Source organism: Corvus kubaryi, unplaced genomic scaffold, assembly GCF_017639235.1.
Source record: "Corvus kubaryi isolate FWS band 111438036 unplaced genomic scaffold, C.kubaryi_AGA036_p1.0 135, whole genome shotgun sequence".
Taxonomy (NCBI): domain Eukaryota; kingdom Metazoa; phylum Chordata; class Aves; order Passeriformes; family Corvidae; genus Corvus; species Corvus kubaryi.
Genome location: NW_024580669.1, coordinates 7,830,199 through 7,857,565, shown reverse-complemented (window position 1 = coordinate 7,857,565; position 27,367 = coordinate 7,830,199). Strand labels below are relative to the sequence as shown.

Sequence of the window (27,367 nt, the reverse complement as noted above, 5' to 3'; positions counted from 1 at the left end):
CATACGTGTCCATAGCTGTAGAAAGTATGTGGAAAAAACTTGTTTGATTATTGGCTGGTTTCAACAGACGATAATCTCAACCACAAGTGAAAATGCATAAAATATTTTTTTTTTCTTTTTCATCTAATTTTGAACAGATTTAGAACAATAAAGAAAAGAGCATGGAAAGCAGTATGTATGTCTGCAGGGAGGAACTGTCATGCACACATGCATACAGCTGCTTTGGTTTTGCTTTCTTTTGGGCTTAGAGTCAATGTACCAATTTTTGGCTGTAAAACAGTAAGAGTCTTGCCTCAGTAGTTGTCTAGGAATTTTGAGTAGCTAATGAATGAAGGGAGGCAGGTTCCTCTGAGGATGGCTCATCTCAACTGACACCTATTTGGAATGAGATGAATCACGTTCCTCAGGTAGCCTCCCCTCACTTATGGTTAGAAAAAGAGCCCATAATACAAGTTGAGGTAAGATATTTACTTTTCAGACACTTAAAAATATGTGTATTGATTCCCTCCTTTGTCATCTAAAGTGACAAATCTGTCCTAGAAACTGAAAGGCACTTTTTTTCTCTCAATGTAGCAAACAGGCAGCTGTACCTTATCAATGAGAGGAAGGAACTGAAAGATAGCGAACCTCAGCTGAAGGTGATTAATGGGGCACCATCAGAGACTGAGCTGTTAGTTCTGCTTCTGCTGCAACCAGCCAGGTGAGCAGCAAAAGCACACCAATTAGTCTCTGTGCCTCAGTTTATGTGTTAAAAAGGGACAGTGGAAATATTATGTTATTGTATATTAACTTTGGGATGTCCAAGTGATAAATGCTATTAGTAAAGCTAAGTGCATCTGAACTCTTACTAACAATAGAGTTGTAGGAGATAGTACTTGTGAAATATTAAGTGTTGGGTACTAACCCCAACTTTTGTATCCCTATAATTCATTCATAACAGAACTTAGTGATAAATGATAGGATTATTCAACTTTAAGAAGTACAGGTTCCATATGTGCTAGAAGAATGAGAGACACTCATAGTTACCTGTTAGAACTGTCATTTTGACAGAAAGTTGAAAAACTGCAGGATTTCAGTTTCCAATAATTACTTGTTCTTCCAAGTTTAGTGATAAAAGTAGGCACAAACCCCATTTTTAGGAACATCTGATTAGCGACATAAATGATAGTCAAATTTCAGTGCTGGGTTCAGAGCAAAAAAATCTTCCCTCATGGTGCTAAGGCTGCTCAACTCAGCCAAGATTGGAGATACCAAAGCAGCCTTTCCTGGAAGCTCAAGCACTGTCTTGACACAACCTGAGTTAGGAACTAAGAATCAAAAAAATCTGATCTGGTTAAATTTGGTTTGCGAGTAGATTTTATGAGTAGAATCAGAGAGATCTAACCAATCTAGGGCTGAACAGTTGTGCATGGTCGTATTTAAGCCTGCAGTTCAACTGGCTGTACTGGTTTTGAAGTGATAGAGTGATCTCTTCCCACCTCACTGCAGGGGAGTGAGAGAGAGGCTGAGTGAGGCGTAGCTGCCTACCAGGGTAAAACCACACTTATAGAACTGCAACACGAATCAGAGAAAGGAAAGCGAGCCCCTGCAATGACTGTGAGAATGGCCATACATGCCAGTGAGAATGGTCCACGATATGCAACTAAAATAGTCTTAAAAATAATAATATAAAATATTTAAATTTCATTTCAAATTAAATTATTTTAAAATCATTAATATTCTCACTACCTTAGAATAAAATTCTGCTGATGTTTACACATCTTCAACATACTTCTTACTGTCAGCTGAGTTTTTTTTATTAACATCTCTGTATACAAATTTGATCTGCAGTACTTGATCAAAGAAGTAGCATTATTCTCACAAATAAGTCCATTGTAATAAATGTAGAATTCGTGCATGACGAAATAGCATTGCAAATAAATGATGCAGGATTACACCCATAGTTTTGTCATTCTCTGTAGGGTTTTTTAAAAGAAATTTGAATGCACAATTACTATTCTGTACATGCAAGATTGGATGGTGATTATCTGGCAGCTACACACCTAATCAACTGCTATGAATACTCACAGGCATACTGATTAGCAGCAGCTGCTATTTCTTCTCATTATCTACACTAAAACAAATGATCTCTTCCCAGCCAGTCCCTGTGTATTTGTGTTTCCTACGATCACAATTAATGTTCTGAATTCACTGTGTTAGCATCAGGAAGACAAGCAAATCAAACTTATGATACTACATTCCTTTACTGATAGCTATAGTTGTAGAAATACAATTTGTGCCCCTCCGGGGAAAGCAGTTTCTTCATGGAAGAACTTGCTGTTACTCCAAGCATGACAGCAACCACAAGAAGGCCCTGCAAGGCCCTGCTTGCAGATGATGGCCAGAAAAAGAGGGACAGGGCTGGCAGTTCAGGGCTCCCTTTCAAGCCTCCTGAAGGCACGTAGGAGCTTTTCTGCTGAAGCAACAGAGTACCTTGAAACTCATAAAGAATAAGACAGCCTACAAGACGTGGTTTATGGTTTTGAGATAGATCAAAAGATGAGAGTTGGGTTTGATGGAACTGTGGCAGGTGCAGGTAGGAAAGGTGCTGGAAGGATGTGTCCCCTGCCTGAGTGCTCTGTGACAATGGTGTGGTGCAGGTACTTGACCCACTGTTCCTCTTGCTGCACAGCAACCAGAAACTGCTGCCCATACAGGCAACCCCTTGTCCCGTAACAACTGCGGCAATAAGCCTGTCTACTCTGATGCTTCCACAGTCTCCACTTAGCAACTACACACTGGCCATAAGACAAACTCTGCCCCTATTTCTTCAAACTTGGGTGTTTTAGTTACACATCAAAATCATATTTAAACACCGAACTCTTACCAAATTCTCAGCACTGCATCCTCACCTTAACTTCACCTGGTATTGCAACAGCTTATTCTCCCTCAAAAATATGCCCAAGTGATCTATCAAGCATTATTTTTTAAACTGCCAAATATAAATGTTAAACTGACATTTCATCTGTAGACTCAAGATCGAATGTATATTACAGGGCAACAAGGACAAAGGAGTTTGATCACTTCACTGCTTAATCTTTCAAGACTTCTTTCATTTCACCAAAGATATTGAACATGTATGAGTCTTTTTCCCAGGTGTCAAATATTAAAATTATTAGTGTCAAACAATGTAAGAGAGTAAAACAATCATCTCTGCTTTTTTTACATCAAACAACTAAATATTCTTTCCCAGGCAAAAGGAGGAAAAATAGCTGATAAATAGCTGTTTTATTTAACAGAATAAAAATCACATATTTTCTTTATTCCACAGAAAATTTAAGTAAAAGGACCTCCACTCAAAGCTGAGCAACTGCATATGTGAAACATTCTGAATGAGTTATGCAACAATAGGTAAAAATAAGGAAAAAATATATGTGAGAAATAAAAAATGCCAACTGAAACTGCAAATCCCCCAAACATACTGAATACAATAAAAGAGTGAATCACAAATGATATAATATCCTTTAGAGAAGAAAGTCTTTGAACAATTCTCCTTTGGTGAAAAGTATCCAAGGAATTGCTAAATTGCCTATGAACTCATCCCATTTCAAAGGCATTTCTTTATCTTCACCAAAACTAATAATTATTTTCTCTAAAAGTAAGAAACGGATTCACCTGATTGGATTATTTTTTAATATATGATAATAAATATTGTATTGAATCATTGAATCATAATATCATAGAATGGTTTGGGTTGGAAGGGACCTTAAAGATAACCTAGTTCCCACCTCCCTGCCATGAGCAGGGACACCTTCCACTAGTCCAGGTTGCTCAAAGCCCCATCCAAGCTGACCTCAAAACATACACAATAAATTTTAAAGAAAACAATAAAAAGTCCAATCCCTTTTCTCCAGTTCATTCCAGTGAATGAAAGCAATAGAAATACAATTTCCAATTTTTTTTTTCCTTCTTTGTCCTTTGTTTGAAAGCCTTCAGGAACACTCCTAATCCTACTGTATCTCTATTCACAGGTTAATGAAAATAACCAAACCCATAATGCATCCTGACAATCTATAAATGTAAACTGCAGATGGAAAATGGATTTCATTCAGAGATGTATCTCTTCAAAGCATGTACCTTTACGAACTGAAATTCATCAAACTGACCATGATTTTACTTGTACCACTGAATTCAGTGACAGCTGAGAATGGAACATAATGTTCAAATTGCAATTCCAATACTGATGCTCACATTCTGGCTAGAGATGATGCTACTGGGAGGGCAGGCTCAAACAAGCAAGAGGAGATATTGCATCTTGCAACATATATAAACATATATACACATACATGCATACATCTATACAGATATCACAGACAGATACATTTAATTTATGGTATCTGGTCGTTCATCTGATCAAACAGAGATACTCTTATCTTTTCTTGCCTGTTTTGCTTCCTGAAGTACATGACATGCAATCAAGTGATCACTAACAGCTTTTTCAGGTGATGCCATGAAGATTTTTTGCTTTTTCTTTTATACCCCTGTTATACCTTCTTACAACTTCTGTATTCTTAGTGCTTTTGCCTACATTCTTGGACTTGTTCATTCAGCAAGGAGACCAAACATCTTAGAAGCTTTGTAGTTAGGGATCAGTGTGCCCCAGACCCCAAGGTCCTCTCCAGAACACATTCTGTAAACCAAGATAGAACCATCCAGGGAGAGGTTCCTTGGGGAGAGGGGCTCATTCAAGCCTCTCATTGGGGAATTTTTGATAGATATGCTAATTAGTAAAACCTATAATGTTGTACCAGATCTTTTGCGGGTGTGCACTGCGGTGTGCATGTACGTGTATTCGACCTGGATGTAATGCACCTAAGGATCCTTAAAATAAATACCAAGGTAAAATCCCTTTTTCCCTTTTAACCATGTTTGACTGTTGATTTTAAGACCAGGAAGAGGCATCACAGGAATAATAATGAGCAGTCTTGCTCTTTATGACAGTCATTGTAATAATGGTGGCATAGTCCAACTCCTTTTTGCTAACATACTCTGCAAGTGTACACTTACTGATATAAACCCCTTGGGCTAAATATTTTGTTGACATAGTCATGATTTCTACTGAAAGAGATGGCTATGTCCATGCAGCTGTAGCAGTAAACTTGCTTAAGTATGGTCTAGAATAATTTATGTGACTTTGACAGAATAGCTAGTTAAATTTCACCCGTAAACAGATCAGAACACTTAGGTGCAATAATTTAGTTTTATGTGGTGCTATATTGCTGCAATTGAGGAAGCTGTGAGATGACCCCAGTTCATAAATTTAAAGCCAGCAAATACAGAAATCTTTGTATTACCCATGGGGCTTATTAAGCCTTCACCTTTAAACAATGCATATTACATCCAATGATATGTGATTAAGGATACTGAATGAGAAATACTTCGTGTGAAGCATTAGTAAATATAGGTAGATGCCTTTTTAGATGCCTTACAAAAGCATTTCTGCAAAACACATTCAAAATTCAGGAGCTGGGGGTTGTCCATTAGGTGGCACCAAATTTTTCCATATCTATGGAAACTGTAGGCAACAGAGCAGCATTTATCTGCTGTTGCTGTCAGATGCTCTCCCAGCTGGTCCCCATTCAGAGACAGAACCTCTGAGATGGCATTGCAGCCCATCCATGTGCACCACTGAAGGGTATTCATCCAGATACAGATGTGTGTGCTTCATGCTCATCTGCTGTAAAGCTGTTTTTATTATATCTACCAGCCTGTGTGCATCATACTCAACAAGGATCACTGTCATGCTTGAAGGTATTTTCAGTTCCTTCTTTGGATCTTCACTTCTTCCAAAACGGGGGGAAGTGTTTTTCTTGTATCATGCACTCTACAGCTATTTAATCAGAAGAAAGCTCCTGCCTTGCAACTAAGCAGTCAGCTTCCACTGTGTGAATTGCAGAGGTATTACTATCACTGAGATAGGCTGATATTTCTAAGAATACTACAGTGGTCTGTGAATAAGATGATGAAAGATTTATCTTTTCTTTCTTTAGTACTGTCTAAGACTAAAACTGTTTCTACTTCCCCACTAACACCAGTCATGAAAGTACTTTCCTAGAATTTGGATTCCTTTTATCCTTTCTTTCACACACATCTCAGGAACTCTCAGTTCATTCTATTGAGTTACTTCAGACCCATCTGAAAAGTATAATCAGTTGAAGTAATACATAACTTCGCTTTAGTTAGACGTAAGTCAATGCTTATTTCTACTTAGCAGTTCCAAAGCTGTCTGCATGAGCAGCAAATGTATGAATTATATGGATTGATTCCACTTCACCCACACTATGACAGAACTCATTTAGCAAGCGTAGAGCTCACACCATGATGAGCATTGCCTGGAATGACTCATTTCCTTTTACTGTCATCTTAAAGGTTAATTTCATGGGGTGCTGTTAAGCACATTATCTAGTAACTAAGAAATAATGAAACCTTCTATTCATTGAGGTGACTGGTCAGCACCTGTAAATGGCCCTGTCATTGCACGTGGGCAGGTAAATGGCACTCATCTGTCCCATGAAAATAGATTCTAATATTGAACATATATCATGAATATAAATTATGAACATGGGAGTTTGTTTTTCACCACACTGGTTTCCTCTGTTCTAGTACTAAGCAGATCATCCTAATGCCTTTTTTACCTCCTGCCTGTTCTTTTTCACCTTGTGCCTGCCATGACATGCAGCCTAAACTTCCAACACAGGGCTCTCCCATATTTATTGTGCATTTATAACGCAGTCTGATTGCACATAAGCAGTGTACAAATTCACAGGCCTGGGCTAAGGCAACTTGGGTGCTGCTGTGCAATACAGCAGTTGTTAGCAGTCTTCTGGCTCTGATGAGAAGTGCTCAGAAAGAGGAATTCCCTCTGAAAGTTGAACCCTCATAGAACGGAGCTTGTGGGCAGTACCAGAACTAACCCTGCTTGTCTGGGTATCTTTAAAGGCTATGCCAGACATGCTTCCTCCTGACATGAGCTGTTGGGAAGGGAGCAAAAAGGTATAGAAAGGTATGAGCAAGCAAAAAGATTCCAAATCTCTTCCCTGTCTTTGAGTTTCTTTTTGTAGATGTACATCACTGTGTCTCTACCCTGTCCTTACTGGCCTTTAAGGAATAAATTTATTTAAATTTATTTAAAAGGAAAGAAAAACAAACCAAGGCAACAGAAAATCCTTTACTCTTCCAAAGACTAAGGAACCACTCTAGTACAAGCACTACTACAGGATGATTGTTCTTTTCCATCAAATTACCTGCTTGATAGTGAGATTTAGTTTGATGAGTGTAAGATGCATCTCATCTTTAAGGCCTTAGGGACTTTTTAAGATTTAATACTTCTTGGTTATTAGCATGCCATTTTGGTTTGGCAGCAATTAGTCCCCAGGGAAAGGTCCCTTACAGTCAAAATTCATAGGTATATGAATAATATTACATAGGTAAGTGGATGGTCAGTAGAACTCTTCTTGGCATTCAGAAGTTGACATAGAGCTGTAGACTCATTATTCTGTATCTTTTCATAAACTTCACCAAAATTGCAAATTATTTTTTTCTTTACTTCCATAGCATCAGAAGGCAAACACTTTTTACCCACCTTTTCCATGTGAAGGTGGGAATATCTTACTATTACTCAAATAGTTAAAATCCAATTTAAGATCTAAATGAAAGTATAGAGTCCTTCTGCACATTTTATTTTGGACTGACAGCGCCCACATCCAAAAAGAAGAAAGATTAACATGCTGTAAACATAGGAATAAGGTGCTTACTAAACATAAAAGGTTTGTGACATAGGAATGCACCAATGAACAATCACTTTTGTTAAAGTCAATGTAATACATCAAACAAAAAAAAATCAGTGGGAATAAGAATCACAGTACTATAACTGGAGCATTTTGTGGTTTCATTGGAAATAATTCTTAAGAAAACTCCTGTTTCATAACTAGATGGTTTGGGGAATAACAGGAACATGTGCAGTAATGCCAGGGAAAAATGTACAAGAGATCAAGAAAAAGTAACCATGTTGCATTTCTGCATTCTATTAAGACAGCTTTCCCAGAAAGTACCTGAAATACCAGACTAAATAATAATTTTAGCTTTATAATTTGGAAGATGGATCAGCTGAAAATCAGAAATAAAGATCCAAGTAAAAACAAAATGGTCCCAACCACTTGTTTTTAATGAAATTCAGTAGTAAGCAGCATCATTTCAAACACAGCTCTCCTTAGAAGCAGAAGTATCTGAGCAACTCATCATCTGTGCTGGGAAAGGCCCCCAGCTGAGGTTTCTTTTTCCCTTGACAGGTATTGAACCACTGCATTTTCACATAAAAGCAGTTAGGATCAGCTACACCATATATATGATGACTTGGAGATATTCTACATATTTCAAATGCAGTGTGAACCACTTCACAGGTGCTGAGTCCTTTCAGAGGCTTAAGAAAAACTCAGACCCTGGAGAATGTAGCTGCTACCTGCCAGACACCAAGGTTGGCTGTCTGAAATCTCTTTGCCTTCAAGTGTTTTACATTTTACATTCTAGTTTGATTCTGTGAAAGAAAATGTCAGTACATGCTGACCTAAAAATGCTCGATCTACCACTTATCATTCATGAAATCTGACCTCCAATACCAAGAGGAGATAGGTATACTACCAAGATTATTGCAGTCCTACTGAGTTAAATGTAACTGTCTTGCATTTTCTAACCAATTAGATCCCCCCCAACCACTCAAATCACAACTAATTAAGTTTTTTCAGAACTGATAATATTTAAGTACCTAAAAAAAAGTGTTTGAAAAGTTGCCTAGAGCATACTAATGTACCTACAAGGTAATTTCATAAGTTTTCAAATGGACCATAAAACCTGAAGATCTTAATAGAATTCCACTTACTGTTGTATTTAGAGAGATATCAAACTGTTCTATTATGCCTATTTAGGATCTGAGGGACTCCCTTACAATCAAGGAGAAATAATACAGATTTCAATGATTTTTTGCTCAGACATTGTAGGATCTGTACAGGAAAAAAACCCACAGCACACCTTCCTAATTTTCAAGCATTATTTCAGGCAACAAATTATTATTTTTTAAATTAGAAACAGTTCAAAGAGTTTACTTTTACCAAAGTTTAAAGGAATTCCAAAAAATACATTTTGGTGCTTTTACAGGGTTTTTTTCCCTGCCAAGGGGTTTTTTTTGTTGGAATGTGAAGCAAAAATAAGGATTTAAGACTCAATTTCAGCTTGAGGAAATGTTTTCAAGCTTTAGTCATTAATAAATTAGCTAATTTGCAATTCAATACCTTCAATTTCAGTTGAATTTTAAGTTGCATTTTTACAGCACAAGTACACTTAATGTAGCTCCTTTCAGACTTTTCATACAGAAATGTGAAGTCATATTTACCTAATTTTACATGGTAAGCCTCAAACATCAGAATTATAAACCTGGATAAAGAGTAATCATTTGTAATCAACATTTTTCTTTTTACTGTTAAATTATACAATCACCTGTTTATTTTTTTCTCAAAGAAACCTGAATATTCTCATACAAGGTTTTCCCAGTCATACCTTATGGATGATCTAATTAGGTTTTTGGAATAGAACATGCTTCAGGAAATTTGAAATAAAGTCTTTATGCAGTTTTTTGAGAGTGCTCATAGTGGTTTTCTTTCTTTAAGCTGACATCTAAATCATTTTCTGTATTAATTTACATAATATTTCTATTTTGTAATGAACTATATTGCAAAACTAATTGTCGAAAATTATTGTTTTGTTCTTTGAGTTCCTTTACCCTTTCCATTGAATAAGAAAATCAAGGTATCAGATCAGATTAGGTCAGAGCAAAGTACAACCCAGTTCAGCATCTTCCTGAAAACAGTTGATACCACGTGCTTCAGAAGTTGTTTAGAAAACCTTGGAAAATCTGGAATAATTTGATTACACAACTATATTTTTTACCTAAGTACCTCAAGAGATTGGTTGATTTAATTAAAGAAATTTAGGAAATATTTTGTTTACCTCTATTTTCTCTTCCTGTGTTACCCAATACTTAGAGAAAACAGGGCTTTATCTATTTGCCCTTGTCACTTTTTAAACAACTGAAGTGAAGCTCTCTGACAAACCATTTCAAATTTGGGTCCAAGCCATCTAAAAGATGTTCTACTGTGAGGAAACCCACTTCCATCAGTTCATCTTTTTAACAGTAAATTATTTACAATTGTTCATAATGTTTCTTATGGTCTTGGAAAAATCAAATTTGCATACATCTATCTAGAAAGTACTTTGAAGTAACAAGTGACTAAAGAAATTCTGCTTGCTGCAGTACCCAGTTTCACAGGCAGAAAAATGTGCTGTCTGTAAGCCTCCTTGCTGCTGAGAACTGTGGCTTGCAAACAACCCACATCCCACCCCTGAGAGTCACTGACAGCTGATATCTGTTCACCTGACTTTCAGCAGAACAAACCCTGACTGGGTAAATTTCACCTTGGGCCCTGAATCTTTGCTATGTTTTACATCAACACAACATCCCATGGAGTGGCCAGGCTGGCCTAATATTCCTGGAGACCCACATTTCAGGAATGGGACTGAAGGTTAAAATTGCTACAAATAAATGCAAAGTGTTTTAATACACTTTTTGGAACCCGAAGGCAGGGAAAATTGGCCATAAGGACACAGCTTTATTTAACTTGTGTTTCAAGATGACCCTTACTTTGATTTCACTAGATTTTTTTCACTACAATCACATCAAACTGCTAGTCTGCAAGTTTCAACCCACAGTAATCTGCACAAGAGGAAATGGAATTAGAGTATTTTTAGAGTCACTATCAAACAACACAGTTCAGTAGTTATGCAAAAGGCTTTCCCACACTGTACTAAGGTGTTTTTCTGGAATGCCCATTATGTGAGCCCAAACAGATATTGTTCCTTAAAAACATCAGACGAAAATGTCCTGATTTTTGTTTTATGAGATGTGGCCCAGCATGCCTAACATAGGCCTGTAGCATCTGAATTTTAGGTTGTTAGTGAGACAGTTCCCCTAAAAGAAATACCTAAGCTTCCTACACAGTGAGTGGAGATGGGAGGGTGCATTTGATGACTTCCACTAGTAAGACAAATTGATCTCAGTTTAGGCACCAAAGGATTCACATTTGTCTGGTTTCTTTGTAAATGTGCTGTACAGAAGCCAGTCCTTGAAAAAAAAAGACAAGAACCAGAGCAATACAGGCACATATCTTTGATGGTCCAAGCTGAAATTCAAGTCCCTCTCATCAGTCACTGCAAGCAGCTATGCAAAGGGGGCAGGCACAGTGTCTGTGGGTCTCTCTGCTCGTGCTATTTGCCTGTGTATCAGGTATATGATCTACAGAATGTCTATCTCTTACAATCCCAGACAGACTGCCTTAGTTTGACTAATGATATAGCTTTATCCTTGAACATCTTGGAAGCAGTAACTAAACCCATCTTCTCTCCAGCATTGCCCAAACCAGAAAAGACACAGACCTCTGCCTCTGCCAGTCTGTATTTGGAATACTGACACAGGAAACATACCTGCATCTTCTGAGAAATACACATCCACTTGATTTTAATACAGTATCTTAAAAATAGAGAAAGAAGGAATTAAACTCTTCTATGGAGATGAATGAGCCTTAAAAGTACTCGCAGTGTCAGAATATAGCAGAAGAAGAGTAAGTATTCAAGAGTAAGATGGGAACACTGGGACCACATGGATGGGTGGTATCTGTCAATGCCAGAGGAAGAGCTACAAAGCACCTGTGATGTGTGTGATCCCAGAGGACAGCAGAGAGCTGCATAGTGCCAGCAGGAACCAAGAAAGCTTTGTGGGCACTGTGATGACAACGCTGCCTGCTGCTGTTCCTGCTGTGCTCAGAGAAACAGGGCTTCAGGCACATTCTCTGGAACCATGGAGGTTCCAAGAAGCACCTGGATATTCTTTCTAACAGGCACCATTCATCAAGGTCCTGAAAAGTAACTTCTGCCAAAAGCTGTGCATCTGAAAATTACTAAATGCATAGCTCCACATAAGTACTCTAAAATAGCTAGTAGTACTTCCTAATGTGATTTTAGTGGAAGCTAGTTATGACACCAATGACATTTACCAGTGATGTTCCACAACTTGTGTTATAAACCATCTGATGAATGTTATTCTCATGACCTTTGTGATGGTTCCTCACTTCATTAACTGGAACATCTAGTGACTGTATTTGCCTCTTCCCTCTGATTGAAGCATCTAGTTTATTTTTCTTGTTTTCATAAATCAGACTTACCTGTTTAAGAATTAAAAAAACCCCTCCCAACAGAGATGTTTTGATAAAGATATTTTTTTGTTATTTAGAATCCAAGTTCCTGGTGCAATTTGTATGATATGCCTTTTCTAGCAAAATTGATTTTCATCAATAATTAATTGTTCAGGTTATTTTCAGAGTTTTTGATCATAAAGAAGGTATAAACTATAGTAGTTTATGTGGCACATAACAAGGCTAAATGCAGGAGTGAAAAAAATCAGTAGCTGGTATTATATAAGGTGCCATATTTTACTGAACATAATATGTTTACATTTAATGATTCTTTCCCATAGCTTTATAAAATTTGTAAGGGCACCTTAAGTGTCCCCTTCTGCTTTAGATTAAATAAAAGAGATCCTAAAAGCTCAGTCTTTACAGATGCTCAACTACTTCCTAGATGCAAATTACTCTCTAACTCTCTCTTTTAAGTGCTTATTTTTATTGCAGGGAAATTAAGTATACAGCAATTACATTACGGGAAGAAACATTACAAACTCATATTACCTGGTTTATCTCATTGAAACTGATATTCTTAGGTATAAAAGAAGTTTTCTAATCAAGTATCCTTGTAAAACCCCAGTTATATAATTCTGACACCATAAGATTAAACTAAAACTCCTTAAACTTATGTTCTGTATTTTCCAAAGCAGGGAGAAGCATTATTTTCTAAGTGTGTTTCAACCACCACAAAAAAGAGATTTAGTAAATAAAGTTGTGCACAGTGTTATAGTAACCAGCTCTCAAGAAATTTCCAAGTCAATTGTTTATACTGCAAGTATCTCTACTTCCCCTTCTTTCTGTAAGTGCCACACGAGCACTGAAATGATTCTCATTCCTTCTGAAAATTCTTACTTCTTTCTCATATCTTAGGAAAAGGCCAAACTAAACTCTCAGAACAACTCAATTCCTGACATACCAAGAATGGAACTGAGACCACTGTCAGTGGGACAGCATATGAAATGGCTGAACCAGTGTGAGAAAGATTTCTGCCTTTCTTTTTTTCTTTCTCACAGATATTAGGTTACTTCCAACATATAAAGTGATACACTTTGGCAGGGTGTCCTTTCTACTAACTTAATTTCCTTTAAAAAAGTAATTTAAAAATATTTTAAGACTTTTTTTTAATATATTGAATGTCCATTGCCACACTTGAGAATAATCCTATACCTTTGATTATTACCTACGTAAAAGAAGTACGAGACAGAACAAAATACATGGATGAGAGGAGCACAACTATGCAAGTTAAGATTTACAGCTGATAGGTGGTATTTAGGGGGTTGTTTAGATTAGGACCTTTGTAAAGAGCTTTAGGGCAAAGCTTACAACCAAACAACGGCACTGCCTGCTATTTTATGCACATTGATAAAGCCAGTTTCTGCTGGGACAGAGAAACCTGAGCACATAGCCCAGGGAATATGCTGAGAGCAAGCTCTCTTCTCTTCTGACCCAGCAGAATAAGCATGGACAGCAAAATAAATCATGAAGACTAATACTCAGAGAACAGGGTAAAGTTCATTCTTTGTTTTTTCCAATGCAGTAATAAATTAAAGTAGCCAAACTGCAAAATGGAAGTGCAGAATGGAAAGATTATTACTGTTCAGTTAAGACCTGATCCACAGTTTTTTGAGAATTTTTCCTTCCCTTTTTGTGTTCCTTTTAATTTTGTTTCATCATTTTCCAGCTTCACCATGCTATCTACTTTCTACCAGAAGTGTAATTATCAGAGGGAATCAAGAAAAGATGCTCAGTCTTCACTATCTCTGCTTCATAGGGATTGAAAAATCTCTTTTCATTGTGTTGACCCAATCAATGTTTCAATTTTAGCTGTCTAAACAGCAAGCAGTGCTCACTACAGTATTTTAAAACCCAGGAAGACCTGGTGCCTACTGTCCTTCCCACCAATAAAGGACCAGCCAGTGACCGATTAAAGATCAGTCAGTGTTACACTTGTGCTCATCTGTAACTCAGGGATAAGAGGGAAGTGTGACAAGAGTAGGGAGAATTATAGTGACTCACTGCTTCTGTTCTGGTTTTCCAGCTGTTTAGGTGCCCATGACCATTCCAGTCACGCTGTATTTTCCAAGCAAGATGCAAAGCACGTCTGCACTATGGCAAGAGATAGCTTTGATAAGATGGACAGCCATTACACCTGTACTGCCTTTGCAGAAGACCTTCTGAAACAGTCTGGCCTTGTTTTTCAGCACTTGGTGCTATTCAAAGTAGCCCAAAAATGTATTAAACAACTTCCAGAAAAATTGTTAACATTTTCTTTATAAACCTTTCATGGACTGATCAGTACTGCAGTTGCTTCCCACTGTCCTTCTGAGAGGACTTGAAAGAAATCATGTGTTTCCAATGCCAGTAAATAACATGCTTTAAGATGACAAGGACTTAAAAACTTGAAAACCTATGATTGAAAACTTATGATCTGAAAACACATGAAGGGACACATCCCCAGGGCATGGCTGGAGTGAAACAGATTCTGGAAGCTATCTAGTTGGCACCTTTAACTGGAGGAATGAGGAAGATACCTGTATTCAAAGATGTCATTGCCCAGAACTCAGGAAAATCTTTAAAGATTAAACAATGATTATAATATTCCAACAGCCTCTACCCAGTGCTGCTTATGGCCAGATTTGTCTTATTTATACTAGACAACCAAAGTAAGTTAATTGTCTCCCCACACTGGCCATCTCCTCTCTAGTTTTCTCGTTAGCCGTATTTACATTCTCCTCAGAGAAGGAACTGTAGATAGTATAAATACTCTTTTTCTCCAGTTAATGCAGACTGTATGCATGAAGGATACACACCACGAACATGTTGGCTGTCTTTCAGCTTCCATTTGCAGCCTTCCCTAGACTCAAAATTGCTACTGAGGTCTCTTGTATTTCTTAGTCTCTCATATTTCAGTGTCATTTCTGGGTGGTCAACTGATTGGTGTTTTGTAGTAGACTTTCACCTAACAATGCAGCTTCCCTCTTTAACATCATATATAACTCCTTATGCCTTTATCATAATTTTCCTTTTGATTAACTGCCTGTTCTGGAAATAAAGAAGAGCTGTGCTAACCATACTTGGATGCGTACAGATGAGTCCCACTGAGCCCTGACTTTTTCTTCTCTGCCTTTGCAGAATCTCTCAGTATACATTCTTCCATTATGAAGCCTGGGCCTTTGGGATGCTTGAAGTGAACCAGGTCAGAAGCCAAAGTCCACACCATGGGTGACAGCTGTAGAGCATTCTGGTTAAGGCAGGATTCTGTCAGGGCTTCCTGGGTCTGCCTCCTTCTTCTGTGAACTGAAGGTGGGGAGATAGGCTGCTCTCTGATGGAGGTAATCCAAATAGCTCTTTTCTCCTTTTCCCTATCATATTTTGCTTTGGGTGGAAATCACTTTGTGCAGGTTTAGATGTGGCCCTTTTTTGCCAGCATGTGCCCTCTTTTGCACACCCTCTTCATCTCGCATGTCAGTTTGGTGCAGAAGGCTGTTTGGTGACAAGCAGTGAACATGCTCTCCCTACTGGCTCCAGATTTGTGAGAAAGTGTACTCACTGATGCTGTGGCCATGGTCTGTGGACCAAGAGGTCATAAGCTGTGCCATCCCACGACAGTCCAAAGGAAGGCTCTAAGCCTCAATCTGAGGAATGATTCTAGCACTATTTGACCCTGTATTAGGGCATTAGAGAGCGTGAGCTGTGCATCAAAAGTCTTAAAGAAGAAAATTGTGACAGTTGAATGTGTAAGCATATGTAAGACTTTATATATGAGGCGAAAAGAAACATGAATAAATAGGGATAAGAGGAAATAGGGAGACCTCAATTTTATTTCCTGAAGGCATCTGAAAGTCCTGAGATTGCAGTTTTCCAAAGATGAAAGAGAGGTCTGGCATTACCAAAGACCCACTCATTCAAAATACTCTCCTGAGGGAAACCAGCCATGTGGCCTGGGGAACTTTCAGCACAATTAAAGGCAACCAATTTGGAAAAACTGACCATCTGTTTCTTAGCAGGTGAATCAAAGTCTAAAAGGTACTGAGTACATTTAAGAACTTATTGTCAATATTTAGACTTGGATGCTGAGGACATTGGATGTGCTTTTACCTACTCTTGAAGGCAGGTGGCTCTGAGAGGACCCTCATGCTGTTTTCAGGAGCAATGTTTCCTGCATCCTGAGAAAATTAATTATTAATCTAGATCAAAACAAGTGCTGAAGGATTGGACTGAGGGGAGGGCACCATTAACTAAGATGGAACTCTCCAACAACAGTGCATTTTCTCCTCTGACCTACTTAACAGCTTTAACAGGTATCACAATCTTTCAGTATTTGTACATCCATCAGGCAGTTTTTCTTATAATATTATTGAACCAGATTCAGGATAGGGAAGTTTAAAATCTCACTGTATCACAAATATTTTTATTAAATCATAAAACACAAAATTCAACTGAATTAAATTCAATAGCACGTCTCTTTGCTAGCATGGACTCTTTATATTCTAATATTTTACAGTGAAGTTCTGTGACTCATAAGTTAGGTGGCATCCCTCCAAATTAAGCTAGAAATGTTACATTATTATATTTGCTATAAAAGAGAAACTTGAGGTTCTTTTTAGTGTTTTTCAAAATAAGAGTTTTTGTCTTTACTATATATATGATATATGTCTTCACTATGATTTTCCTGCTTTTAAGCTTGGGAAGTTATCATTTAAATGGTGCATACATATTAAAAATATACATGCACACAAAAGGGCTCAGAACAGATTAACAGAAGTCTGACCAGTGTCAGGGTAGCTGTTGAGTGGAGTATAAGCAAAGGCAGTAAGATCACCACAAACCAAGTTCACCATTAGCTTTTAGACCATGCTAGTTTGCCAGAATTTCAAGGAGACTGGAAAGGCGGGGAGTATCTTCATCTCAGTGAACATCAGATGACCTAACCATTGCAGCACAGCTTGTCTGGCTGATTGAAAACTTGTAACAAAGACACCTGTTGTTCAACAGTTCCCAGGCTCTCCACTCAGCCTATTGAAATGGTCCAACAAGAAAAGTGGAATGCTGAGGGCATCTGGCAAATTTCTAAGAGTAGGTAACACACATAAACATTTCATTTCTGCTCTTTACTCTATGTCCTGTTTCTCAAAAATGCTGGCTGAAATGCCACTCACTCAGTAGATTTTCCAGGTGGAATATAACTGAACTGTTTCTGTCAACACAAGGGGGAGCACAGACACATCTATCAAATTGACACAGTCCTTGCACTTGATGAGCTCGGTGGAATGAGTCTTCCACCTCCAGTTTTTGTTACGCCAATGAGTGATGAATCAGAGATATTTTTGACATTTGAAAGCAATTCAAGGTGAGAGAACTGAGAAGACTGGTATTTGCCAGTCAGAACTATAAATAAAATTTTCAGCACTAAGACCCCTCCAAAGCTTTTTAATAGACAAAATTTTATGTTATTCCCTAAGGATAGGAATGCTATCTGTGTGTCATTTCTTTATATGCAGTCATACAGAGAGAAGGTAGGAGTTTGTCTTCCTTCACAACCACAATAAATCCATCCTTGTTTCTTATGTTATTAGTAGGATTTTCAGACCTGACCCAGTGTTTTTAGCATTAGAGGAATTAATTAAGTTGATGGGATTTTTCACAGTGATTCACGTTCTTAGAAAGGCTAATGAGTCAAGATATTAACTTGTAATGACATTAGTATACGTTTACTTGATGACTTGGTATATAGTCTAACTTGTGGTCACACAGCATTTCATCAGGAAAAGTGACTCATGATCACTGCACACACACAAAAAAAAAGTAATTGCATTTACAGATAATGACATAATGAGTTTTCTTTGTGTTTTCTTTCTGTGGTGTGAAAGACAGCAAATAACTTGAAAAAGAAAAGAAGGCCATCCTCTATTTTTAGAGGTAAAAATATGAGCCATGTTGGTAAGATTAGCAGCCTGGCTGGATGTACAGAGATCAGTATGAGAATGACTGAAGACCTCCATGGATTTTAGTACTTCTGAAGGGTAGAGGTTAAATGGGCACCAGCCATATTTCCACTAAGCCAACAACAACTTACAGTGAAGTAGAAAAATATTCTTTGTTAATCTTGACAACCATCTAAAATAACATAAAAAGTAAACTAGATAGAAAGGCAAGACCTAAAGGTAAATGACAGTGAGAGGAAATGTTTGTCTTGTATATCATAGTCAAAATGCATTCTGCAGGAAGAATTTTTTGTCTCTGATACATCTTTTAACACATCAATACTAAAACATATTCTGAGATATTGTGTGGAAAAATTCAACAGATCAAATATAGGGATTTTGATAGAGCTGATTTATGCCAACATACCCAAGTCTAGGATACTTTAAAAAAGGTCGGATCAGAAATATCACTGAACATATGATGGGAGAATGAAACAAAGGAATAAATATTTTACTGTCATATTCATCTTCCTATAAAATAGGAATAAGCCTTCAAAATAGGAATAAGCCTTCAAAATATATTATGTGAACAGATTAAAAAGTAAATTTCTATGTCAGGTTTCTCCTGTAGTTATTGTAAATCCAAGATGTTCTTGATCACTGCTGAAAAGAACCTGTATGGTGAGTAAAGAACGCTTCTACACTTCAATTTCCAGAAAAGTTCCTAGCAAAATCAACCAAAAGACCACAGATAATTCCAAGCTGTAACTGCTCATTCTCTTTCTTGAAATGTCCAGTCTTGGGGAAATGTTGAATAACCACATTTTCCTCTTTACTTGCTTGGTACTGAAACAATGCATGTGTGATCTAGCATAGTTATGAAAGACCTGCTTATTTGTATGGAGAGAGCCAAAACAAATACTTGCTTCAAAACACACTAAATTAAGGTCAATTCTTTCATCATTCATGCACAAAAAATAACACTATTTTATCATTTGATGAGTGCGATACTACCCATTAAATATGAATATCAAAATCAAGTCTATAGCCAAAAAGAAATATATTTCTGTTTATACATAATTTCACTGACATTGGGGTTTGTGTGCTTTTTTTTTTTTTTTTAATATCATTAAAATATTGGCAAAGAAAACACCAAGGATGTAAAAAGCTGCAGGGTGAATGCAGGTGACACTGTTTTGTAATACCCACAGCATAATTAAACTATTCCTTGTAAATATATTCTTTAATCAATTTACCCAGTTTTTCTGGGTAAATTTGCAGACATTCTGTCTGCAAAGTGATTTCAATTTAATCATTACATTTTTTGCATGATTACCATTCAGAAAACTTACATGAATTGAATTCTGGCTGGGAAAGCTATTTTTCCTACTTATCTTCTTTTGTTATCTTTCCCTGTATACATGCTTTTATTTAAGAAAAAAAAAAATAGTTGAATGAATTAGAAACAAATGTATCCTATTTTTGTCCATGGGCAGACTGACATTTCAGGTGCATACAGATATGTAAAAGGGAACTAGAAAATAGCTATAAAAAGAGAAAGTTATAAAAAGGTGGCATTCATGTTAAAACAGAAATAAATTATTAGACAGAATGATCACATTGCAATAATCCTAGAAAATGTATTGATAATGAAGTGAAATTCATTCCATCTAGCTTTGGTTGCCTAAAGGATGATGTGAAGTTTAATGCAGTTTTCTTAAAGCCAATTAAATGAGGAAGACTCTTTTCAATTCTTGAAGCAGAAGTCTAAGTTGGATGAAATTATTGTTTTTCTGTGGATACCTCTTTTTCTCTGTTGCCTGTTGGGGCAGGTTGGACGGTTACCTTAAACTGGAAAACTGACATTAGGTATGATTTTAGGGAACTAAGAAAAAAGGTTAGTGCATGTATCTGGGAGACAACTGGGTATGTTTTACCTGTGCAACTAAGAAATTTCAAACATGGATACCTAGGTGATCAAGACAGGTTAAAGATCTTCAAAACAGCATGTCCATGATACAAGCGGATGATATATGACCATGCAGACAGCATGTTGGCACATATTAATGAAGACATGCCATAATAATGCTCATCATGGCAACTCTCTTTGGCCACAGAAGTCATAAAATTACTTTCTATCAGGCCTTTTCTGCTTTAAGTATTGTGGAGGTTCAGCCCTCTATCCTTGCACAAGATTGCATCCATTGTGCAAGAGAAAAATGTGTGTTACAAATAATTCTAACAAATTCCCAGCCGTCCCACGGTTCCATTTTTTAATAATGCATTTATCTTACCTTCTATAAGCTTCCCCGTCTGCTCTGCATTGCCCCCAGGCAAGATCTTGGCAATGTAAGCTCCAATTTCCCCACTGCTGCCTGGAATTTCTTTCCCACCTACAACTCGGATTCCCAGTCCATTGCCTGTGATCAAAAGAAAGCAAAAACTTTAAACAGAGATGAAGCAATGAATAATTCACTGGAAAGAAAGGAAGAGAACAAGTAATCAGAGGTTACTGAAAATGTCCCAAATAACTTCTGGCTGTGATTGTAAGATCAGGGTTATCTGCACTCAAATCTGTTGCTCTTCTAAAGACTTAACTTTGAGAAGATCTTCTTGAACAGCTACTGTATGACTGACGTAACACAAACAACTGAGTCACTAAAAATTACATTGAAGCTAATCCTATCTTCTTCTGACAATCTACTTGCAGTATTAATAAATTGAATTAAATTGCTAGAAATCCATGTGAAGTGTGGATTCAAAGGAAAGTTTTATCATATGCCTACAACATGCATGAAATTTAGCTGAGAAATTATAATAGTTGAGCTTTTAGTATCACATAATTATGGATACATTGACAGAGATTCTCAAGCTTGCTCTTTTGCGCAGCAAAGCATGTACATTTACATGAGCCTGTACTTGGCAGATGTTACTATTTTTCTTAAATATTTGCTTTTAATTGACATCTTCTACATGAAAGGATGTGCAAATTAAGAATTGGAAAAGCATAAAATAATTCTGTGTAAAGTATCATTAAACCACATATTTTCTCCCTTTTGAAAAAGTACAGAGATAAAAACATTGTTACCACTCATTATTTTAGCTGGAGAGAAGCAGATCACTAACCTCCCTTATGTACAAAATAATGAGAGTAAAATATAGTCTCATAAAGCCAATCTTATGCATTGCCATTCTTTTCATGCTATCTTGCTTTTTTTTTAAAAAAAAAAAACAACTTCCTATACTAGTGAAACAATTTTTTTCTTTGAAGAAAATTCCATATGAGATGATTCACACTTTGATCTGGGAATATAAAGGCTGATTTACCCAACTTTACTGTAATGTCTTAATCATTATTTTTCAATTCATTAATTTCATAAGCCAAACCTGCTGAGTGATTAGACTAATCAGATGTAGGAAAGTCACCACACCACCTCTTTGCAAAGCTTTATCTTTTTAGATTAAGGCCTTTCCTCATAATGCTATTAGTGTTTTGTAAGTCAGCCCTGAGTTTGTCTCAGAAGCAAGATTACCACACTGTGTTTCTGACCAAAAAAGTTTCCACTAGTTTTTCTATCCCAGTTTAGCTAAATCTATATCCTTTTTTGACTCAGCTTTCCTCATAATTAGACATTTTCCAAATATATTTTTTTGAGAAGAATGAGTTTTCAGTTTAATTGGAACAAACTGTATTAATATTTCAGGTTAATTACCTTATTTCACTGCAAATTTGAAATTTTCTACTGGTAAAGTTTATTTTTCATAACATGGTAGGGAAAGCAAAACCCCCATACTATGGATGAGTCTAAATGTCTTTTAAAAAAATTAGAAAACACAGTTTTTAAAAAGTAAGTACCTCATTGCATAAAGTGAATGTGTACACCTATAAAAGCATTTAAACATAAGTCCATTCTGAGGACTTAGAAATTCACGTGGGCTGCTCTGCACAGAGAACTTCTGACCAAGCAGTATGGAAAGAGTCATTAATATTTTTACAGATCTGAAGCTCACAACTGGGAACTATTAAGTTCAGTAAATCCAACAAACTATTTTTAGTATACAGCACACACAAACAAGGACACAGTTTCTTACTCTTAACTCACACAGTCAACACGTGGAATTTTTAATATATCTGTAGGACTGGCTGCTTTTCATCAGAGGGGAGGAACTCCTTGGAGTCAGGGTTTTATCATGATACACAGTACTAGAATCTCTACCTCTCATAGCCTATTTGTGACAGAATGGCAGAGAAGTAGTTTGCCACATAAATGAATCTACACTTGATTTCAGAGGCATTCACATGGATACCTATGCTAGGGAACAGAAAACCTTGGCTGACATATTTGTTTAGTTTTTGCAGGGGTTTTTTTCGTATTACTGCTAATAAAATATTTTCCATGCTAATATATGAAGAATTTTATTCCTAGACACTTTGAAAGGGCTTTTAGTTTTATGCTTGCAGGTTTTAGAGCCAAATGTATGACTGACATAATGTATTAAGCAGAGGTATGCTTGCTAAGGGACAATCACAGGAATTGGTGTGTGCATGTATATGTGTGTTTGCTGGAAAAACACTACTAGAAAAATATTTAAATCACAATTTAAATTTAAATTAAGGTTAACTACAGAACATTCATTCCTGATAGTCAGAATGAATGAGCTACTTTTCACCCAATGAGCTCTAAGTGCTCTGTTCTGGCTGACAAAGTAATATTGCTTGGGTCTTGCTGTATTTTCTCATGTGAAGATGGAATTTCAAGCCTATTTATACTTTATCTATTGAAAATATTGAGTTTACTACTTCTGTTTGGAATGACATTGCCCAGTTTATAACCTTGAATGCAGATAGTTTAAAAATACCCATCATATGTTTTCTCAGATCTCTTTTCCCCTTGTTTTTGTTGGATTTTTTTTTTTCAATTTTTGAGTCTTAATTTCCATCTCTCAGGCTATTTTGACATAACCAGACATTCATCTTTCTCATTAAGTTTTCAGATTAATGAACTACTGTTTTCTTTACAAGACACAGGACCAGTTAACCATCAGAAAGCAAATCACTGTGATTTGAATAAGAGAGGGCACCTTTCTGAATTATGAGTATTGATTTCCATGGAAAATATCTTCAGGAAAACATCTCTTCAAAGAGAATTTTACACATCTAAGATGCAATCCTTTTTAGGGTGCTTCAAAGTGAGAAGACTGGTAATTAATTAAAACTGTTTTTACTGATCTCCCAAGGCTGTGATCCTACTCTCCCATCTAGTCTTAACTAAAGCTTTAAGATGGAGCATGCTAAGCTAAAAAAAAAAACCAAAACCTCCCCCCCCAAACCAAAATATATATATTAAAAGATATAATAAATAATATAGTGCTAAACTTTGACAAGGTTGATAATGCAACTAAATTGCTTTTATAATTTGATAAACAAACAAAAAAATTCATACTAAATCACTACAGTTAGCTTGTATGCCACTGATTTATACAGCTGAACATATGAACGATCAGACTTTGAAGCTTTAGGTCACCTGCCCAGTGGCTGACAGGAAGGTGCTGGATGCAGTTTTTCTGGATTTTACTACGCCTTTTGATGCTGGCTCTCACAGCATCCTTATGGATGAGCTGTCCAGCTGTGGGATGAGTGGGTTCACACTGTTCTTGGGGAAGAACTGGCTGAAGGGCAGAGCTGAAAGGGTTGTAGTGAATGGAATGACATCTGGTTGGGGACCGGACACCAGCAGTGCTCCTCAGGGATCAGTTCTAGGGCCAGGTTTGTTCAATGTGTGTCAAAAGTCTGGATGCAGGAGTTGAATGCACCATTAGCACATTTGCACATGACAAAAACTGGGAAGTGCTGTTGACTCTCTTGATTAACAAAAGGCCTTTCAGAGGAATCTGGGCAGATTGGATCATTGGGCTATGATTAATGGATGAAATTTAACAGGTGGAGATGCTGGATCCTGTACCTATGACACTGGGCACAAGTATAAGTGGGTAGAGCAATGTCTGTAAATCAGAGAGGGATCTGGGGGTGCTGGTCAGCAGCAGTTTGATGTGAGTCAGCAGTGTCAGCTAAGGGGACAAACCCTGTCCTGGGTGGCATCAAATGCAGCATCACCAGCCAGTCAAAAAAGGTGATTGTCCTGCTGTGTTCAGCATTGGAGCAGCCTCACCTTGAGTACCACGTACAGGTCTGGGCCCCACGATTTGAGAAGGATTGTCAAGGTCCTTGAATGTGTCCAAAGGAGGGCAACAATGCTGGTGAAAGGGCTGGAAGGAATGTCCTGTGAGGAGTGTCTGAGGACTTTGGGTTTGTCAGGTTTGGAGAAAAGGCTGTGAGAGGCAACCTCACTGCTCTCTACAGCTTCCCGAGGCAGGAAAGTGGCGAGGGAACTGCTGCATTCTTTCCCTGGTATCCAGTAATAGAACTTGTGGGAATAATTCAAAGCTGTACCAGGGGAGGTTTAGACTGAGAAGGTGGTCAAAGACTGGAACAGGCTTCCTTGAAAGGTGGTCAAAGCCTGTCAGGGTTTAAGAGGCTTTTGAACTGTGCCTTCAACTGCATGCTTTTATTTTTGTTCCACCCTGAATTGGTCAGTAGCTGGACTGTAAGATTTTTGTAGGTACCTTCTGTCTGAAATACTGTATTTTGTATTGCATTCTATTCTATTCTATTCTAGCAAAGATTTCAAGTGCTTAATAACTGCAGAGTTATTTTTGTGAGAAATCCATACTTGAAGGAAAAATATTGAATGGTCTTTTCTGATTTTTAGCAATTAACCAACTCTGTGACTTTCAAAGGGACATTTCACTTGTCATTTCATACCCTTCTACACACCACACCCTGTTTCAGTGAAGTATATTCATTATATGTATACATATACATATATATTTTACACATATATACACATATAAAAATTATATATGATCAGTAACCAACAACCTGACACTACTAAATTCTGTCACTGGTGACCTGGCAAGCATCACTGTAAATGTGTTTTCAAAATTCGTCACTCTTTTCTCCTTATTTCCACCATGAGGTACTTTCTGTTCCTTTAGATTTATTTATTCTGAACTTCTGTAGCTTGATGTGTCTCAGACACTATGAAATCCTATCTCCTTTTATACTTCATTATGTCACAGTAGCAACAAGCAGAAAGACTGTAATTTACTTTGCTGGAATATGCTGGCTATAACCTGAGCTCTGCAATTACAGTTTAGTCTTTTTTTTCCCTTATGGAGATAATAAAGATCAGACTGTTGCCAATCTGTTGCTGTTGCTCTCAGGTCACAGGGAAGATCACAGATTCTTACCATCTTTTCACTGCTTTGCTGAGCAGCTCCATTATAGCCATTAGAGTATGAACAGCCTAGACTTCCTGGAACTATTTCAGCATCAAAGCAATTACTAGACTTGCCCTTCCAAACAAACGCCGATAACCCTTACATAAGGTAAAGGTTAAAGGAAAGAAAGAAAAAAAGAGCAGAGGAAAACTGAACAACTCAAGGCCCAGCAGGCTTTTGCTGGTGTTGGTGGTCCTGATTTTACACAAAAGTGAAAATTAATTTTCCAGGGGTGTTTTTGCTCATGAAAGTAAATAGCATTCCAGCAGCAAAGGCAAGGATTGATTATGTTTAGTCATCATATAGGTCCTATGCAGCAGCAACAACTTCAACACATGCAGGAGAATGCTGCCATGTGACCCAGAAGCTCTGTGCAAACATTGTTCATGTGTTAACTCAAGCAAATATTTCCTCTGGGCTTATATTTGAAAGTATTAAACCATTTGTCTGTCGAATTATATGAGCAAGGACAGAAAAGAAGCAACTAGAATGTACAACAGATTTTCAGTAATCACACGTGTTTGTGTGAATTGGCCTAGAAAACTGTAAGTATGAGCATCAGCAGCAATCTTGCTTTTGTCACAGTTAGAAATAGAGCTCTATGAATATTTAATAGACTTTTAGGTGACCAAACTTTTAAGAAAGATATTAAAAAAATGCTACTGATTTCAATTTCTAAGAGCCTAAAAGTATACCCTTCAAGATGGTAGCTGAAACTCACTATTTCTGTAAACCCATGGTCATTTTAACACCTTGGAATATTGTGTGCTTTGAAGTTGAAACTATACAGAAGCAAAATGGGAAAAAATGAAATGGGCTTAAATGCAGGGCTACAACACCTATCTCTGAGTAGTTTGAAATGGGAGATATGCTTAAATCTCAAAATAGAGATTATGTGTTGTGTTTCAGATCCAGGAGCCAATGCACAGACTTGTCCAAATATGTTTTTCATCACTTTTTAATAATATAAAAAATCCCCCAAACCAGAACAAAACCAGAATGGCGAATTATGGCAAGGAAGCACAAAGGTGATCTTTTTTTTGGGCAGGGAGGTCCAATGGTAGAGAATGCACACGGAGAAAGCATTAAACTGAGACATTAGGTACAAAAGATTTTGTAATGTGCCAATGTACCATGTTATAGCAATGAGAACATATCCATCAAATCAAACAATATGAAGCCTTTCAATACTATTTGGCTGTAAATGGAGACAGAACATACCTTTCTCCTGCGTTCATTTACTAGACATTATCTCGTCATTCCTCCTCCAGCCTTATCTAGACCAGACATATGCTGGGTGCTGGTAGGCCCCTACCTGCTGGAACAATTTTACACCCTGTTCCATTGTCTGTATGGAACAGAAGGCTCAAACACAGAAAAAAACATCAATGACTTCTCTTGGACTGGTCAGAGTTAAAACTACCATGAAGAAATGCAAGCTATATATTTAGACATTGTAGTTGTGATAAAGCAATCTCTAAAGTCTGGAGAATAGAGATAAAGGAAACATGAAAAAGCAAACAAAACCAAGTTAACACAGGAACTTGAAAAACAGCAGGAAAAATAATGTATATAAAAAAATCCAGCCTAAATTTTTATGTGCATTGTTATTCTTATGCAATTCTCGGGAATACATAATATGATGATCCATATCAGAGGCTGGTTGTCTATATAGGTACAATATTTTCAAGATTGTCCCCAGAAGAATTGTTTTGGTGCTTCTAAAAAAATTAGCTAAATTAAGTTGTTTCCTAGAAACATGATTATACAGCTATTGCA

General features: G+C 37.1%; 1 protein-coding gene across 9 annotated transcripts in view; it reads right to left on the bottom strand.

The window, feature by feature from the left end:
- Window positions 1-27,367, bottom strand: part of PCLO (piccolo presynaptic cytomatrix protein) — a 324,030-nt gene that overhangs the window by 90,494 nt on the left and 206,169 nt on the right. For all 9 annotated transcript variants that reach the window (XM_042053722.1, XM_042053717.1, XM_042053700.1 and 6 more), the window contains exon 10: window positions 20,542-20,667. In XM_042053722.1, coding sequence (XP_041909656.1) covers window positions 20,542-20,667 — 126 coding nt within the window. The remainder of the gene's footprint in view (window positions 1-20,541; window positions 20,668-27,367) is intronic.